The sequence below is a fragment of the Megalops cyprinoides genome, chromosome 6 (assembly GCF_013368585.1).
Source record: "Megalops cyprinoides isolate fMegCyp1 chromosome 6, fMegCyp1.pri, whole genome shotgun sequence".
Lineage (NCBI taxonomy): Eukaryota > Metazoa > Chordata > Actinopteri > Elopiformes > Megalopidae > Megalops > Megalops cyprinoides.
In genome coordinates this window covers 20,181,672-20,201,140 of record NC_050588.1, presented here as the reverse complement: position 1 = coordinate 20,201,140, position 19,469 = coordinate 20,181,672, and the positions used below count along the sequence as shown (strand labels likewise).

At 42.6% G+C, this 19,469-nt stretch overlaps 1 protein-coding gene across 1 annotated transcript in view; it reads right to left on the bottom strand.

The window, feature by feature from the left end:
* LOC118779082 (cadherin-4-like) overlaps positions 1 to 19,469 on the bottom strand; it is a 221,427-nt gene that overhangs the window by 115,207 nt on the left and 86,751 nt on the right. Inside the window, exon 3 of the mRNA XM_036530960.1 lies at positions 5,973 to 5,996. Coding sequence (XP_036386853.1) covers positions 5,973 to 5,996 — 24 coding nt within the window. The remainder of the gene's footprint in view (positions 1 to 5,972; positions 5,997 to 19,469) is intronic.

Sequence of the window (19,469 nt, the reverse complement as noted above, 5' to 3'; positions counted from 1 at the left end):
GCAGCCATGTTTGCACTGCATTATACTGAAATGTGGAGATCAGGATATTTATGTAGCCAATTAATAAACAGAATGCTCAGATGGATATTAAGACCCAGACAGGGATTTTGGTCAGGACAAGAGGGTACACCATGCACTCATAATAAGTGCCAAGAGACCTTTAATGACCACTGTGAGTCAAGACCTTGGCTCAACTTCACTTACATTGCTTGTCTAACAAAGACTGCCCTGCCTTCCAACAGTAACCATGGGAAAAGTAACCATACTGACCATGTTTAAAATGATGAAGGCCATCAGATAGATGTATGTGTTTGTTCAATGACAATATTACAGACTGAGTCAATAACTATTGTGTGTTTGGTCTGCTCAGGCATGATCCCCAGCCACAAGAACAGGCCGCTGCTTTACGGTTCCCACAAGGCATTCATTTCTCTGAAGGCAACTGCACAGTATCCAGTGCCTCAGAATATCACAGCATGAGGCCTGTCTCCTACACAGTGGAGAGGTTTTATACTCGGAGACAAATGAAGTGAGCGGTCTGCGCGGCAAAGCCCCTCAGAGTGCTCTCGCCTTGAACTGGCTGCTGGGAAGGGAACAGCGCTGAGGTTGTGAGAGCAGTCCGCGGAGTACAGCAGGGCCAGAGCGAGAAAGGCCTCTCGCCTGGGCAGCTTTAACAAGTGGCGCTCTCATTGGTCCCTCTGAATCTTCGCGTCCTCCTACTGACACCCTGCTGGAGACTCGGAGAGCCGTTTCCGCACGTCGCTGCTGAACTGTGAAAGGTGATGACACAAGAGGATTTTTTTTTTTTGCCTTACTGAGCAGGAGATTTGACTCTCAAAACATAACACTAAAAAGATCTGCCCTTGCATTTATGAAACTAAAGACACCCGGTGAAGGCCCACGCTTATGAAGACTGATTGCAGTGATTACCCTATCACTCTGTACACATGGTGCAGTGCCGGGCCTGATACTGAGTGTGCAATGCTTATTGAACAGGGACAATTAGTGGTGTTTGGCCTCTCTTTTTGCCACACTTTTTCCAGCCATGCAGTGTGCATTGACAAACTGTAATTTTGTTCTTCAATTGATATTAAAATTATTGTTCTATCATTGGCTATGAAAATTTAGCTTCAAAACTGGATTCTTCATCATTGGAACAGTGATTTGCTAGAAAGGAAGCAGATGAAGCTTCTATATGTGTGGAAGTTTCACTTTCCCTCATAAGTTTATACGTTTCCAGTGATGATGTGCATTTCATACATACCCTACATATTTGTCATATTTTAGACAGATTATATCAGGCAATGGTTTGCACTTAGATTCTTGATTTATTATTCAGTGGAGTGTTGTAGTTGTAAGGAGCAGACTGCGAAACTGAAAGTCTGCTGGTGTGATTCCCCGTAAAAATAGTTTTATAAAAGCAATGTAATGTAATGAGTAATGTAAAAGAGATACTGTGATTTTTAAAACGACCATGTTCTTATATATTCATAATTTTATTTTGTCCTTCCATGGAGCCACGGCTGAAACACTAGATTGGTATTTATTGTGACAGGATATGAACTTTCAGTGGACAGTACAGGTATGTCATATCAGATAAGACTTGAGCACTCCACCGCTGCTTCCACCACCAGCATTCCTTTGAGGCCAATGACCTTTGACCATGTCTTCAGCCATGTCTTGAAGTACAAATGCCTGAGGTTTGAGAAATTCCATCCAAACAGTTGATCTGGACTACCTCTTAGTGACAAAAAGGCAGCGCCAACCAAATTACATACAAAGCACAAGGCAAATGATATCACAATGCAAGCTAGATCAAAATTAGATCACTTTCTGGGGCAAACATACCAAAAGCGGACAGAGACTTTCATCCAGCACAACAAAGACAAGCCACTTTGGCAGACTGCCTGACCACTTTAGAAAAAAAAAAAAAAGAAAAAAGACTTTATTATAGAAATTATTGACAGTTTACCGGCTGCCGTGAGCAGAGCCGGCTTACCCAAAGAAGACAGACTGTGCACAGCCCAAACTCAAAGAAGTGGAGACAGAGCACCATTTTCTTTTCAGTCAAAAAAAAAATATGAAAAAGAACAGGAAGGCATTCAGAGACAAGTTAACTAGCATCCTCTGTTCCCAGTCCTACTAAGTTAGTCACGTTCCCCTCACTATTCCTCACGTCTCAGACTTCTCCTCATTAGCATTCTTCACTCACAGTCCCCTCTGTCCAGCCGCCTCTGTTTCAAACAGCAGAGGGATCAGCTGCCTCCCTCTTGAACAGCGCAGAGATCAGCCGCTGCTGTCTCTAACATCAGGGTTCAGCGGACCCACTGTGTGACCACAGACAGAGACAACACATCACATATGTCTTTGGTGTTTATTCACTCATGGTGAGTCACCGGTCTAATTTCCGTCCTGTCTCGAAGCTATTTCCCTCTGCACACTTTGTGAGTGACTGTGTCCTAATACCTGAATCAACTACAGGTGAGAGCTAAAAGCATGTTAGTGGATGTGAGTCATATTCTTGCTGATTCCCTTTGTACACATTCCACACACACTATATATATATATATATATATATATATATATATATATATATATATATATATATATATATATATATATATAAATATATATATAAATGTCATGTAATTTTAATGGCACATACCCAGAGAGTAGGGGTCTGGGTCGAAGGGTACTGTGTGAGAACTGCACCTTGAGGGTCCAGATGGCCCTTAATTCAAACACACATGAGTTACAGGAGGAGCTCATGCAGTGTGTCAGAGAGCTGCCCAGTCAGGCTGTGCTGCAATGAATTGATCATCAGGATGTCCAATCAGCATCTGCACAGCTTCAGTTCTGACAGGGCTGACTTGCTTTTAGAGGACTGAATCTTTACTGACTGCACAAGAAATAGCACAATTTAAATTCTTTATTCTTATTATGAGATAAGCCAGGTTTGGCTGTTTTCTCTGTGTCTCTGCTTCTCTGTTGCTGTCTCTGTAGCTTTCTGTAACCTGGAGTTATTTTAAGGATCACATACAAGTTTACATGTGGGTGTCGGTGTAAATTAATAAGAAACTTCTGCACCATGCTCTGCTTACGTAATTTGATGTGTGATAGAGGATATTATGAGCTATGTACACAACAGAAAAACACCAGTTAATAGAAATGGCCAGATTGTCCTTTTCCAGTTCACAGTTTGATGGAGGAAATTGTTGGTGGAACTGATCTATTTTCCTGGTTGGTAGAAATCCATAATTGATTTTGATATTAGAGAAAAGAGGACTAAAACCAGTGAATCTCAGCATTTTGTACTAGTGCAATTACCCCCATGCTCTCTGGCTTCAGGTGTGACCAGTTCAACTAATAGAGAAAGCTTTTGGTCATCTACCACACACATGATGTTATCTGAAATGTCCAAATACTATTTTACCAAAGAAAGCAGAAAGAGAAAGAAGCCAGAGTGGATTAAGAAAGATTCCTCATTCCAGCCATTTCCTAACATGCCTGGGAACAATTGCAAGCCACAAGCCATTACTGACAACATACAAGCTGAATAGTTTTGCCAGTTAGTCCTCACTACCTTGTCTAAATTCAATTCAACTCAACTCAATACAATGTGCTTTATTAGCAAGACAAATCTCTTTCTTTCCCTTTCTCACATGAAGTGGGCTCTCCCTATTTTACTCTTTAACACTCCCCTCCCCCCTGCACTGGCTAAACTACTCCCACAGCCCCCTGAAGAACCCTCAAGACAGATGAAGCTCGGTGAAGCTCTGATTTGATTCAATTTGACAAATTCATCGCTGTCATTTTGAGAACTGAATTATGAAACATCTCCTAGAGAGACAGAAGGAAGTAGAGATACACAGACAGAGACAGAAACCTGCATTCACTGACTGTAGCCCCACTCTCCAGAAGTGAACATGAAAACAAGGAACATTATAGGTGATTTTGTTCTGCTTTTTTAATGTTTTCATAACCAGTTCATATAAAAAATCCATAAAAAAAAAAAACAAACTGACTGAGCACGAATCTGATCACACAAACACACAAACACAAACAGACATCACTCACACACACGTACGCACGCAGGCACACACACACACGCACGCACACACACACACACGCACACACACACACACACACACACACACACACAGGCACGCACACAGGCACACATGCACACATGCGCACGCACACACACGCACACACACGCACACACGCACACACGTGCACACGTGCACACACACACACACACACACACACACACACACACACACACAGCTCTGTGCATCTCATCTGCTTCATATCCAGACACTGGTCATTCCAGATGGCAGTGGCAGAGCTGGAACGCTCCTTCCTGGTCCCTTCCCGTGCTCCTCTGTGCAGTTGAGAGAGGCAGATGGCCCGCTAAACACTGTGTTTGCGTTGCTGTTTGTTTGTTTGCTGTTGGTGTAGACAGAGCCGGTGTGTCGTGACGGAGCGCTCGGCATTTATTTATGCCTCTTTCCTTCAGAAACATATGGAGCACCAGGCTTCCGGCAGATGATCCAGAACCCCCACCTCCCCTCCCCAAAGCCCTGCTCCCTGCTCAGGCACCCCCTGTCCTTTATCCAAATGGACGCATGGATGCACACCACTGTCGCTCTGCTGTAACGGTGTGTTTGACATGGGGCCACCTTTTTCTCTCTGCAGGGAACCAGAGCATAGAGTGTTTGTGTGTGTGTGTGTGTGTGTATGTGCGTGCATGTGTGTGTGTGTGTGCGTGCACATGTGTGTCAGTGTGCGGGTGTACATGCCAGCGTGACAATTGGCTAGCGTGTGTATGCACACACATGTATAGGAGTGTGTTTTTGGGTCACCTGAGAGTCCTACAGACACAGGGGACAGGCAGGAGAGGTGGGGATGGGCATTTGGGGGAATAAAGCTCTCCATTCCTGTGGCACACATTTCACCCACAGCACCAGTCAGCAGCATCATTCTTTGCATGCTGGCTGAATTCTTCCCACCATGCAGCAGCAGCAGGTTGTGTGATGGTTGTTCTGGTGTTTTTTTCTGCTCATACTGAGGTGAAGTAAAATTTGCCACATAAAGCAAAGATAAAAACAAAAATTAAAATTCCTGACAGCTATCCATTCTCTTCCCTACAAACCCTGCCATCATTGCCCGGTCTTCCCAAATCATGCCATCGCCTGTGTTCTAGAATAAACAGTCTCCAAAAAACTTGTAGCCAACATGAAAATAACAAATGTGCTAGCTCTCATATTCTTTCTAATAACTAGTTCAAATTTCTGATTCTAGTCTTTTTAAGAAAAATATCAACAAGTCAGTGCCTCTCTGCCTCAGACTGGATTCTGTGCTTTTCTCCTCGACTGAGAGAGATAGGACTCTCTTCAGGACGTGTACGTGATGTCACATACATGTGTGAGCAGGACACATTGGGAAGGGGTCACATTGGGCAGCCTGCCAACTAGGCCAGAGAGAAGATGCATGCTGGGAAAATAAATCAATACCCAGCTGTCTGAGAGTGAGGCCAACGCTTCAGTAGTGAGTTCATTCAGAGGGCAGCTTCCTGGCAGTTTTAAATTTATTTTTCTTACAGAGATTTTCTCTCTATCCTCAAAAAGCAACAGGTATAATATGGTCTGTGCTTTATGGAAATCTTTCCCACAATGGCACCTAATTTCAAAGATGGCACTAATGATTCAGTATCCGTGCATCAAATTGTCTAACTGTACTGAACGCAATTCTTATAAGTTGCTCTGGTTAAGAGTGTCTGCCAAATGATTAAATGAACATGTAAATTACAAGCACAAAATAATTTTTCCATTTATGCCACCATGAACATGCACAGCACTAACCACTGTATAAAACAAGTTTCCGAGTATGTCACATTCACCCAGCCCACCACCCTTACTTCAGCAACACGCAGGCCCAAAAGAACTGAAAGAACTGTACTCTGTACTCACCTTCCCCTGAAGCTCCCAAGGTGTCTGTCATGAAAGAAGAGAAAAAAGAGGGAAAAAAGAACATTAGTTTTGTAACTTTATTCATGAAAAACAAATTGCTGCTTGCTGTTAAAGCTGTTAAAAAAACAATGACCTTCACTAAAACAAAGAGCACAAGGAATGAGGCGATTATAAAATTCAGCCAAGGTCTGAGAGATGGTTTCATCATCTTGAGATCGGCTTTGATCAATCTAAAGTTTAAGTAAATATCCAGTCATGTAAATGTGATGTAAACTATTTAAATCAGCACAAATAAAGGTGTCTGCAGAGTAAGAAAGTGAAATACCTGATATAATATGTAGTTTCACTGATGTTACATGCCTTTTCATGTCAGGAGCCATGGCTGAACCACAGTTTGAAGGTTATAGAAGAAATGGACTTGGGAAGATCATCTAATACCACAAGGATTCCTAAACTACTTGGTGCCCGCATGGTCACAGAAAACTGCAGTCTATAATAAGTACATCTGCAACTGTGACAAATGTGTGCATATACCCACACTTCCCCCACTTTGTACTAGGCAAGACCCCCGGTCACACCCTGTTGCATGCATGTGACGTAGAAACACATTAGCCACTTCACAAAGATCCACCTCTTGATGGAACATCGGACAAGGTAATTTGCCACTGGTTATACACTGGTCTTGGTACAGAACGTTTGTGGGGAGTTATGAGAGAAATAAAAGCTCTCAGAAGGCTTTGCTTTTATTCAATAAAACCTGTAAACACTTGTTCAGACTTGCAATTGTCTTACATCTAGGGAACAACACATGTTGATGATGCAGAGGGAGTACAGCAGCCAATGAACACATCGTAATGGACAGATGGCAACCGTGTTTTTGAATCTGATTAGATTCACACCAGGAGAGCAGACAAAATCTGCTGCTTTGCCCTGTCCTGATTCTCAATAAAATTTCTTCCTTTTTTATTGCGTGAATTTGCCATTTCCAGACCTGTAACAATCTGCTATAACAATTCTGCCTGTTCGTCCCTGTTAAAGGAAGTCACTGCAATAAAAATAGACTTTCCTCCTTCTTTTAAGGAAGATGACGCAGTCAGGGAGCAAGAGAGGGGCTGTTTGCTTTCTTGATGGCGTTTCAGACCTGGCTTGTCCTGTCCGCGCCCTCTGAGAGAGACGCCGTGAAATCTGAAGTGAAACCATTTCCCTGGCCTACTTTGCATTGATGATCCTGGTTTCAGCAGGCAGCACAGAATAAGTCCCACTCTTGCGGAGTTTTGAGTCTCCCGCCCCACTGTGTCCCCGTCCTGCTGCTCATCCACTGCACACAGAGTTGGAGCGCACTGGCAGCACTTAGGGAGGAATGCCAGTGACACCTGGACTTTCTGTTTTTGGCCATTATTTGAAGGGTCCAATTAACTCCCCACCTGGACTATGTGCCACAGCGAGGGAGAGAGAACAAAAAAAGACAATACCAGTCTAGCTTTGAGGGGTCATACCAAGGCTGTAGAGCCACAGGTCTGTCAAATGCGTAAATTGCCTTTGTCTAATTATGTTGGATGCAATGAGCACGTGGTGCACCTGACACAAACACACGTGCTCATACCCTCTGCAAACATACAACACATACAGACATATCAATAATACACAGCATTTTCACATTATCATGGTCACACTGCAATACTCAAGTTAGACCAATATGACTGCTGAACTGCTCATGGCCTTATGTTGGAGGATGGTTAAGGTGGCACAGGGAAATTGCTCTGAATTCAAGCGAATTCAGTGTGTTTCTCTGTAAACAACAGCCATGGTCTTCCGTCTGTGTCTGGACCCAGGTCAGAGCCCTTCTGAAACCAGGCACACCCGTAGATGGTTAAAGACACAATTACAACTCTCTTGAGTTTAGATGTATTGCTCTGCATGTTCTGCTGGTATATTTCTATTTAAAATAAACAGACTCACTGGGAAATCTACTGTCAAAACGATATAAAAAATTAGAATGTGTTGAATAAATATGTTAACTCTCCTCAGAGCACATCTAATTAATTCCTTTATTGATAAATGTGTCACTTTAAGCAAGTGCAGTAAGCTAATTATTCACTTCAATAGTCTCCCCTGGGTTTGCAGTTTTTATTGTGTGTGGTTGTGTTTCATCATGCTTAATTGTCAGAGGTGCTTCTGAGGACTGCCACGACAGTTCAGACGCACAACAGTAATGGCTCAATGATGTCAGGAATGACTCTCTCTGAAAGGTGTGATGCACATCTCCCCTCTTCACATCTCCCAAAGAAAAAAAAAGGCCAAAGCTATTTTTCCCCTCTGATTCATCATGTGAAAATATCCGCTTTCTAAAGTGCTGGATTGTTATCTGTGGTAAAAGAGTCAGCTGTATCCTGGAAGGAGTTAGAAGGAGTTGACTTTACAGGGACATTTTCAACGTGCTGCATTGGAGCATTAATGCAAAGGTGCATGTGGCACCGGTTTACTAACCAAATAAACTGTGCTCCTTAGTTCAGTACAAAGAGGTCCTAAGGTCTTGTCTGAAGGTAAGAGCCTTGATTAATCACGCCAGCGGAATTTGGACTAAGCTTATTTTAAAACGTAAAATTTAAACAAACGTTCTGAAAACCTTTAAAATGCAAAATTGTCATACCAAGTTGGCTGTGATGGGTCATACCAACCCACCTGTGATGCCACAAAAAAAGCTGTAGGAAAGAAAACATTTAAATGAGCTCTTGTGTCTCATCGGAATCAACAAACAAGGAACAATAAATAGGAAACAAACCAAAAAAGGCACTTACGGAGTGCCTGGCTGTGAAGAGACAAACCATGCAGTCGCTATATCCACAGAGGTTTCCCTTTACACAAGACCTGATGAAGGCAACACACAGCACATGAGTTGATTACAAATGAACTGGAGGTGCCTGTGCCTGTCTGTGAGGTCGCCGCTGTCCACGGTCCTGAAAGCCTACCAGGCTGTGTGCAAACAGCATAACGATGTGACAGCAGCCAAAAGAAAGAGCAGGCCTCTCTGCTCCTGCATCTCACACACACACACACACACACACACACACACACACACACACAAACATGTGTGCGCGCACACACACACACGCACACGCACACACACAATTACATATATTCCTTCACCTGCATACCTGTGTGCATGTGTCTATGTGCCTGTCTTTCAAGTTCAGTAACTTTATGCCCTAATACCCTAATGCCCACAGGCCTGTACACCCTAATGCTCACATGCTTTGTCTACACATGTACAAATCAGTGTGATTTCTATCCCTGCAGAATGCAAATGACAAAGCACCTCACTGCAGGGAGTGTGAGCATTTTCATCTGAAAACAAAATCCAAATTTGTTGCATTAACGTGTTTTGTGGAATGAATCACAGGCAGAAGTGCACAACAAAACACTCGCATAAACAATCAATTATTCATAACCAGAATGCATTAGGAGCACTTGCCTCAACTCAGAGGAAAATGCAGCTTTAATTAGGAAGGAATCAGAAAGGCGCTACAGCATGTACCACGGCGTGCCACTCCTCCTGGTGCTGTAACAGAGGGAATGCCAAGCGAGGCTCCGCTCATTACTTCCTAACGAGTCGTCTGTTAATGAAAAAGAAAACATTTATGGTAGCGCATTATGGCACTGTTGCGATTAATTATTGCACACAGAGTGCAGACACAATAAAGGGGAACAGCAACACCGCGCGTAATAGGCTGTTCTTGCTTGGCAACGGTTGTCAAGCACAATGACAACCTAGCGGGAAAGACAAAGGAGGGATTTAGTGACTCAAGGGCGGCTCTCCGTTATGATGACGGGATATATCGACTGCGCTGGACTGCATTTTACGCACGTATGCAAGCCGCACCCGCACGTTACACACTGATTGAGCACGCTTTGCAAATGATACATTTCTCAGTCAGGGCAGTCAGTGAAAATCCGGGCAGAGATCAAAAATGTTTTATATTAAACTTGACTCTCAAAAATACTGAGGCAGACAGTCTATGTACTGTTTTATGCAGGCGGCCTTCGCCTGTGTGAACTGACAAGGATGTTTACACTGCATGCGAGTGATCCGTTTCTCTGCCTTGTACACTGAGCTTACGCACAGATAACACAGCCAGCAAGCAGAGATATACCCGTGCGACCTCTGTAACACAATAAGCAGTGAGTCCACCTGCCGTTATCTGGGCCTGGAGCGTCTTTATCATTCTCATTCACAGACCTGTTTGTCAATTCAGCTGCAATCTGTCGCCGACTTGGATCAATACGCTTAAAAATGAAGAAAAAAGCCCAGGATAGATTCAATAAGAAAATCCTATAGGCTCAGCACAATTAAATCAGATGGTTACAGACCGCAGGAGAGATCTGGGATTTAGAGATATTACAGACTTGTCAAGGAAACAAGGTGGTGCAAAATTGGCCGAATCAGCAGCAAAAAAAAAAAAAAACAACCCAGACTGCAGGAGTAATTTAATTTCCTCTGCCAACAGCCCCTCCAAATGGTCACCATCAGCGCTCTAATCAGCATCTGATTTCCCCTGCCGGATTGCCTACATGGGTCAAACAAGCTGCTCAGAGAACTGCCGTGGGGTTGGAGCTACACTAAGCAGATGCCAGCTGCTCAGGCATCAGTGCTAGATTGATCAGATATCAGCGCTAGGTTGACCAGACATCACTGAAAGACTGGCCCAGCATCCGTGCTGAAACTGATCTGACATCAGTTAGACTGCAAAGCTAAGCTGTGAGCTTAAGTGTGGGTTACAAGGTTAACTGGTTTTCAGCTATAAAGGTGCAGGTTGAAATCTCATAGCCCTCAAATATTTCATACTTTAACAAAGTGCTTAAGCTGAAATGCTTCCATCAATATCCAGCTGTATCAAAGGAAAGTAAATGTAAAAAGAATGTAAGCTGTGGGAGAAACCCTGGAGGAGGGTTTCTGCTTAACAGATAAACACACAGTAATGTCTGTCCAGTTATTGCCTCATTACCCACAGTCCCAAAAGATGACTACAAAGATAAGCCTTAATGTGTGGTGAGGAGTTTGTACCCCACCTCCGGTTGCACCTCCCAGGGCTTGACCTACAGCCCCACAGCGACTAATGGAGCATTAAGCCACAGACTGCACAGCAGCCCCCCCCCCCCCCCCCACACACACACACACAGACACACGTGTGTGCAATCATACCCACCCAAAAGAGCCCCTGCACCGGAACAGAATGGCTGGGGCAGTGTGAGGAGGGCAGAGCCTTCAGGGTCACAGAGAAAGGATCTCAGCCCCACAAATCAGGACTCAGGTTCACACTCAGACACCGCTGCTTGGCAGTGTTCAGTCTTGCCCTACACATCTGATAACTATAAAACATTTTTACAGAAGCCATCAGAGAGCTCTTTAATGAACACTTTAATGCATGCACACTTCAATGGCCATGTGGCTGTGCGCCTGAATGCCTCTCTGCCCGCATGGCAGAGTGCCTGTCTGCTTGTGCACCTGTGTATAAAATTGCATTTTGCTGCATACATGGTTTTAAATATAGGGAAGACTGGCAAATTCTATGTCAATAGTGCATTGCATCATGTTGTTATTGTTTCCAGTTGAATTGTCACCAAAATCATTTTGAACTCATTTTAAATTCATCCTGTAATCTATTCCATTTCTTTCTCTGCATTTATCTGATATGTTTTCAAAACAAAACATATTGCATTTTGTCATCCAATCACTACTATAAATCATTTTTATACATTTTGATTAATAATTAATAGCTAACTGATAATGATTACAAATTTATTACAACTGGAAATCCAGGAAATTCTACAGTCTTAAGAGATGGAGAGTGAGAGGTGAGGTAATCCTGTCCTGCCATTCTGTCAGTCCTGTCTTCTCTCCTGTAGGAAGAGATGGCATAAAGGCTTCTCTTGCTCTCGGATATCTGCTGAAACTGTGATCAACTGAACCTTTCTTATTACTGTCATTATAACTCAGAAAACCATAACTAACATTTTTAAATGCATTTTTAAGTAACCCGACACATTGTGACAGCAAGTAGTAGTAGTACAGTAGTATACTTAGGTTTATTAAGCCTATCAAGATTCAGATGTCAGATGTCAATGACAATCACATGTTAAATAAAGCTCACGACTGGGTGAATATGGACTTCTCAGAATTTGGGAATGAATCCCTGCCCTATAAAATATGCATGGGTTTGATCATGTGGGAATTATGGTACGCTACACGCTATGATACAGGGTAGAGTGGGCTGCTTTACTTGGGAGGGAAACGCCAGGGTTTCATCGCCTTGGCCACAGCTCAGCTGCAGATCCGTGCTGCTGTTATCCTGCTTAAGTGATTGCTCTAAGGGGTTTATGCCCAATGGGTAGAAATGATGAAAATATCCAGCTTTGGCTACTTGATGTTGATCTTTCCTGAATCAACGCTGACAAGCTCTTAGGCGCAGAGTGAGCCGCCGTTGATTAGATCACACGCATGAAACGATAATCTCCACTTCAAAAACAGTTTCCACTTTGTTTAATATAAGGCTTTATACCAGTTCAATATGCACTTGAACCTCGTCTCTCGCACAAAGCCAAGCCATGACGCCTCCCCCAATCAAAGATAAGCACTAAAATCTAACAGTGATTTCAATATTCATTCAATACATTTAGCCACTTGATGGCCCAGCTGGAGTTCAGATGGATGCAGATCCAGTGCACACAGACAAACACACACACACACACACACACACACACACACACACACACACACACACACACACACACACACACACACAAACGTATGAATGGATTTCAAAATTCCAAGGTATGTCCTTGACAATGAGATCTCAAACACATTTTTATGTTCGCCATTTAATGTCATGTTTTAATATTTTTGCAAATATGACCAGTTAGCTAAATGCTCCATTCAGTCTCTTTGAAGTAGTAATGAAGACCATGTGGCGGCATATCCTTAAACAGTCTACCACCTTTGATCCATACAACTGCTCCAGAAGCATCACCACATATCAATAACTTGGGGAGCAGAATATGTAGTTCATTTTATTACATTTTGTATTCCTATTGGCCTAGCCGATGTTCTTATTTAGGGTGACCTGCATTCCTTTGTTATAGATTTCCCATTTATACAGCTAAAAATTTTACTAAAGGGTACGATGGCATCTTCCCTCCCTGTTCTTTAACCTGCAACCTTCTGGTTTCAGGCCCAGGCCTGAACCACAACTCCCAACTTGACTTTGTTGAAATTGTGGTCCTGAGGAATCTTCTTTTTCCATAAAAGGGGGATTAAGATTTAGTTTTCCTTCTTTAATGTTTTACAGAGAAATGTGCTGTTTCTTCAAAGTGATGGCTTGGTGGAGGATGGCAGTGGATCATTTAAAAAGTGAGACAGACACGGCAACCCATTTGTGTGTGGGTGCACATGTGTGTGTGGTGGTTGTGTGTGTGTGTGTGTGTGTGTGTGTGTGTGTGTGTGTGTGTGCATGTGCGTGTATGCATGTGCGCATGTGTATGTGCATTAATGCATGCTTGTTTATAACTGCTTCAGCAGCGACAGGGCTCACTCTTCCTAATGCACTTTGTAAACACACAGAAAAGGGCTGTTAATCCCCAGCTGTGATTAACCAATCCTGACAGTGCCAGATGTTCGTTAAAATGGAGAGCCTCACTCTGGGTACAGGAGAGGCCTTGGAGGCTTTGAAAAGCTGAGTGGCTCTTGGTAAACGCCTGAAATCACTGTCTGATTAAATATCACGGAATAGGCACGAGAGGGAGTGGGCAACAAGGGCTCTGCCTTCTCCTATAGCCTAACTTTCCTTCTCTGCCATTGATGATGTCAGCTAAGCTTAGGAATCTTCAGAGGTAAGTGAAGAAATAAGGTGAAATGAAGTCTAGACTCCACCTATCAAAATCTTCAGAGGCAGCATCATCCAATAAGAAGGAATTAACATTTACTTCCACAACTGAAATGCATATGCTGCTGCAAAAAATGCCTCCCCCACAATCCTACACACAAACTGTATTTAACACGTTTGGCCTAGTGTGGCCTCAGAAAACTGATATATAATATTCACAGCACAAAGAAGAGGAAAGTAACAGGAAGACAGCCACATTATATGCACTATATTTATATGTATCTCATACCATTAAACAACCATATATTATGTACTTAGGCAATAATACTATTTGATACAGTTTTATAATGATATTATTATTACTGTACAGTTACACAAGATGCATAGTTCCTAATATAATAATGTCAGACAATACAAGTGTAATCTCATAGTAGAGCAGAAGGTTGTCCTGATGTAAGTCTTATGTTTGTGTGCTCAAATCTGGCAAATTTTTTTCAACAAGCAACCATGTACTTCGGCATACTGACATTTCACACAAACGCAATCAATATCTTCACATTTGGCTGTGATGTCAAGTCCCTGTTTCCACATCTAACAGTGTAGTGGAAACCTACCGTTCTTCCTTTAAAAACACAAACCAAACACTTACATCACATCAGTCCAGTGGTTTTAAAATTTCCAGTCAGATGAAATTTCCGATTGGAGTCACGACAGAAAAATAAAACAGGAAAGCATAAAACTAGGAAACCGTGACCTTGTTGCACACCCCATGGGGAGTCATTGTGAGCCCGTTGCACTCTTTTAAGAAGGGGTGGAGGAGAGTGTGAACAAACACGGCATATCAAAGCTCTTGCCAACAGATGCAACTCAAACATACTTTTACAAAGCGCTGCTTTTCAGCACCAAGGGGTTCATTAGCAGATTAAAGCTCTACCCCGGCGTCTCATCTGCCCTCGCCTGTACAAAGTGAGGCAGGAAAGAGGTTTGTCTGACAAAGCCATTTCTGTACCTGGTGAAAATGTCAGCTGGAACGATCATTAGTACATGAAGTACCTGCTGCTTCATCTACTGTCATCCCTGCCTCGTGTCGGCCATGCGCTTCAGTTACATGCCTCAGCAACACGCTTCATGTGTGTCAGGAGAAAAACCAGAGGTGGGCAGACATTAAGAACAGAAACTAGAGGGAGTAGATGAGATGAAACACATTCCCACCTGCAGTGCAGTCCCTGACCCTAACTCGCTACCTTCCTGTCTTGCATCACAACACACTCAGAAGTTCCTTTAACAGGTCCTCCAGGATTCCGCTATCAGTGATTGCAGCAAAAAAATCTGCAAAATCAGGAAATGTCTGAAATACACTGCAGTGACTGCATACTCCAATGATCACTGTCTCAGTGTCTCAGGAGATGGTAATCAAGCAATAACTTGATCAAAAGTGTCTCAGGAGATGGTAATCAAGCAATAACTTACTGTACTGTGGCATTAAAGCAAAAATGGTGTGCTTGTTTTTTTTAGTGCTACCTACCAATAAAAAGTATTTCCCTGTATCGGCTCCTCACCAGCTGGGTAACTGGCTGGCACTCTCACCTGTCATTTTCATCATGAATATTGCCCACTTGCCGTTGAATATTAGTGCCAAAGAATGTGCAAAACAATTTCCAAAAAATTCTTGTCTTTTGCTCAAGAGTAAGGGAAAGTTTTTAGTTTCACATGAACCTGTAAACTGGAACACAAGCAGAAATCCACTGTGGATTAACATTTGATATCAGCTATAAGCACAGTAAAAGAATGCCACACCGAGGCAGACAACATTGACTGAAGTGACTGTATCAAAAAATGTAGTGAATATGGAGAGAATCAAGGTGAGATGTTACACAATATGTAAAAAAAAATAGAGAGAGCCTCAGCAATGACTGACTAGTGCACATTGTCTGTTCACATCCCAGCTAGCTATCTTACTGAAAGGCCATGATGTTAGCAGAGATAACCGTGGCTTGGCAGCTGACTACTGACCTTATTGTGGTTGCATTAGTAAAATAAATGTTACTTTTGACAAGAAGATTAAATTGCCATTTGTATTCTAAATAAGTCACACAATTTCATAAATAACACTACAAAATTATCCCTTTTTCCATCACAAAAATCTGTGAAATCCTGGTGAAGCTGTTTTAATGTCAGTTTAACATGTTATACTGCAATTGTTAACTGAAAAAGAAAAGAACAAGGCTACCTTCAGTTAGATTCAGCCTTAAGAACACAAAGGGCAGACAATGGAATGCTGTAGGTTAATGCAGCTTTATCATATTATATTGAATAACAAATAGAATATTTCAAAACATTAAAGTAACACATATTTTTATATGCTTTCCTCCTGATTCCTGTATGTGCACAGAGAAACAGGGGGTACTGAGAGAGAGAGGGAGAGAGAGAGAGAGAGAGAGAGCGCTAAAGTTTGAATATGAAAAGTTGATTCACTGCAAACAGACCTGCATTCACTGAACAAACGGAAAAATGCATGATATCATTGAATTATCTGTTATTTAATGCAGGGGTCCTTGGCTGTCTGTGATGAATATTGATAGGAGAGGCTGAAATCATGGATGAGGAGCACCATGGAAGCAATGAGCAGCTCAAAGCCCAGGTGAAATGAGAGGTGCAGAGAATTTGAAAAGCTAAATGGAAAGATGTACACTTGCACAAGTGTACTTGTGACAGTCTTTGTTAACTAGGGGGCCCTCGCTACCTCCACAGTAATGGCGGTTAGAAAAACATGCCAGAAAATAAAAAAGAAAAAAAAAAAAAGTAAAACGTACAACTTTCCTAATTAAAACTTGAAAAAAAAAACATGAAAACTCCACTAGCTTTGTTAAGTGAACATTAAGACATAAAAAACAGTGAGACATAGAGTGGCGGTGCACCTCAGGGTTTAATAAAGGGTGGCAAGGATCCATACAGTTGTATTCTGAACACCTTTCAGAGCTCTTGTGTCATGCGTCACTATTCTGACACTGGATTATTCTGTGATAACAACCCTGGGTATATTAATAGAACTTAGACAGCAAGTGTCCCTTCCATCCATCTGGATTAACTTTACTGATACTGCATAAGTCCTCACATAACAGAAGCTTGTTTTTTCCCTTAAAGACAACAGTATGGTAAGTTACTCAGGGAATGTCAACAGAAGCACTGTTAGGTCATTTGATGTGATCACTAACTGCCCCTGCCTAAGCAATCAGACCTCCACATCTAACCTTCAGCTACCAAAAAGATCATGCAAATTAAATGAAAAGGAACACATTTACCTATGCTGTGCTGGTTATGGTGCAGGGCCACACATTTATCCCAGAAAGTACAGGCAAAGGGGAGGAGCAATGAATTAAACAATTCCTTCCTGGAGCACCAAAATGTGCGAAGATTCAGTTCACCCCATATTTCCCCAGCAGATTTCCTAACCCCCGATTCATCACCCCATTACACCTCAGAAAAGATGATGATTGCTTGATTATAATATGGCTCTGTGATTGCCACAGAGCCATATTATAATGCTTTGCTTTTATAATGAAATACTGAGACCTCTCATCACCAGGCTAAGAAGGGTACAGCCACTTTGTGGACAAGGGTTACTTTGTAGTCTTCTTTACGCACACTGTACAAGTTGTAGTTATGCATATTACAATTGTATTGGCATGGCAGGGGTTTTGTTTCACAGATATAGGTCTGCATATATTTCATCTGCGCAACGCTCTTGAGAGAATAAAAACACCAGCATGGTTAATAGCAAGAAATGCTTGTTTAGAGAACAAGAAAACATGGAGAACGCTGGCAGGTAGAAGATGGACCATCTGGCTGAATGATTGGAGCCTTATCAGCTCTGCTTTAATTTCATTTTATTTTCCTGTGGCTTTTCATCTCCATCTAATTTCAATTCAATCAGGGATTGTTCATTGGCAAAACAAAGACACATATGCTGCCAAAGCAAGAGAGGAGCAATCTAATGATAATTATGAAGGACACTGTCTTACATGCTCCAGCTCCACGCTCCTCTGCTTCCCAGTCCTTCTTTTGCTGGCCCTTGCTTTCATTCCTTCACTTTCTCTGTCCATTTTTCTCCCTCTCCCCCTGCTTCTATCACTCTCAATCTCACTCATGCACCCCTCTGATACTTCTCTCTCCCTCATTCCCTCACATCATCTTCTCTCCATCCTGCCTATCTCTCTATCTCTGATATTCTGTCATTCTCCCTCTCCTTCTCTCTTCCCTCACCTCCCCCTCTCCCTACCCCCTCCCTCTCCGATAGTATCTCTCTCCCTCTCTAATCCTCTCCCTCAATTTCCCTCTCCCTTCATCCTCCTCCCTTTTGTCCTCTCTCTTGCTTCTTCCCCATGGCGACACAAACAATTAGCAATGTTATTTGAACTACTGTATTCCTCCTCATTGTTTCCACAGTCCTTTTCAGTGCTGCAGGATGGTAATGTGGTGGGTCAGATGTCTGTGTCTCATCTGACCTGCAGACATTTCATGCACAGGGAGAACCACCCCACCCACCGCTGTCTCTATCCCCACAACTTTGGCCAGCACTTTCTGCCATCATTGTCACTTTGACTCGGATGAGAAATGGCAAGTCTCACCTCCATTATGACATCTGTTCCTCATCGGTCTCAGCACACAGAGGAGAACAGACTCAAGCACAGCCTTGTTAAGTTTTCCATTTGCCCCAATCCAACACAGAAATATCATAACCGGTGATTTCACCAAAGACCTATATGACACATTGTGGCATTGTGGCATTGTGTTGTCTGGGTGTCACTTTCTTCTGAGAAATTAGGCCTGCTTTCCCGTGAACGAGGGAGGAGGGTTCCAGCCTGCTCATTTCTGATCCATAGTAATGGCATCCAGCTCCACCAATCAGGGCATCCATGCCAGGGGGGCATGGAGGAACAGCCTATCCTGTCTCATTCACTCCATCATAGATCCTGCTGTGGCTCAGGAATGACTGCTTTCATTTCATTTACCAAAAAATCTGAACACAAATCAGGGAAACGGGCTGAGATATTAGATATTAGGGTTTGAATTTGTTCTAACAGCGGGGATGAAGTGCTTTTCTGTTTGGAACTATTTTACACATAAGAACAAAAAAAATGTTCACACCTTCATGAAACAGACAAACAGAGAAACAACCTTCACGCATAAAAGAGATATTTCTGACGTGCATATTGCGTTGTTCTTCAGGCAAATTAAAATCCTGAATGAAGTAGTTCTTCTGTTTATATAATTTTTCTAATTTTGCTAAGACACATATGCTGTTTTTAGCTTCTGTATACTTCAAGATGAAAGCAGCTTATGCCATATACACTGTGAAATGGGAAGTGTTCCCACTGCCTGCATCTGATTGTGAGAGTGTGGCCCTGCTTACCTGGGTGACTAATAAGGCTGACATGTGACACATTATCTATTCATGCAGCTGGATGCTTACTGATGCAGGTTAAGGCTGTATATCTTGCTTACACGTATAGCAATAGTGCCATGTCCAGATTTTGGACCTGCAACCCTCTGGTTGCAAGCCTAGTCCCCTAATAATTGTGCCTTACTGCTGCCCCAACAGAGAGCCTGTTCATTGTGG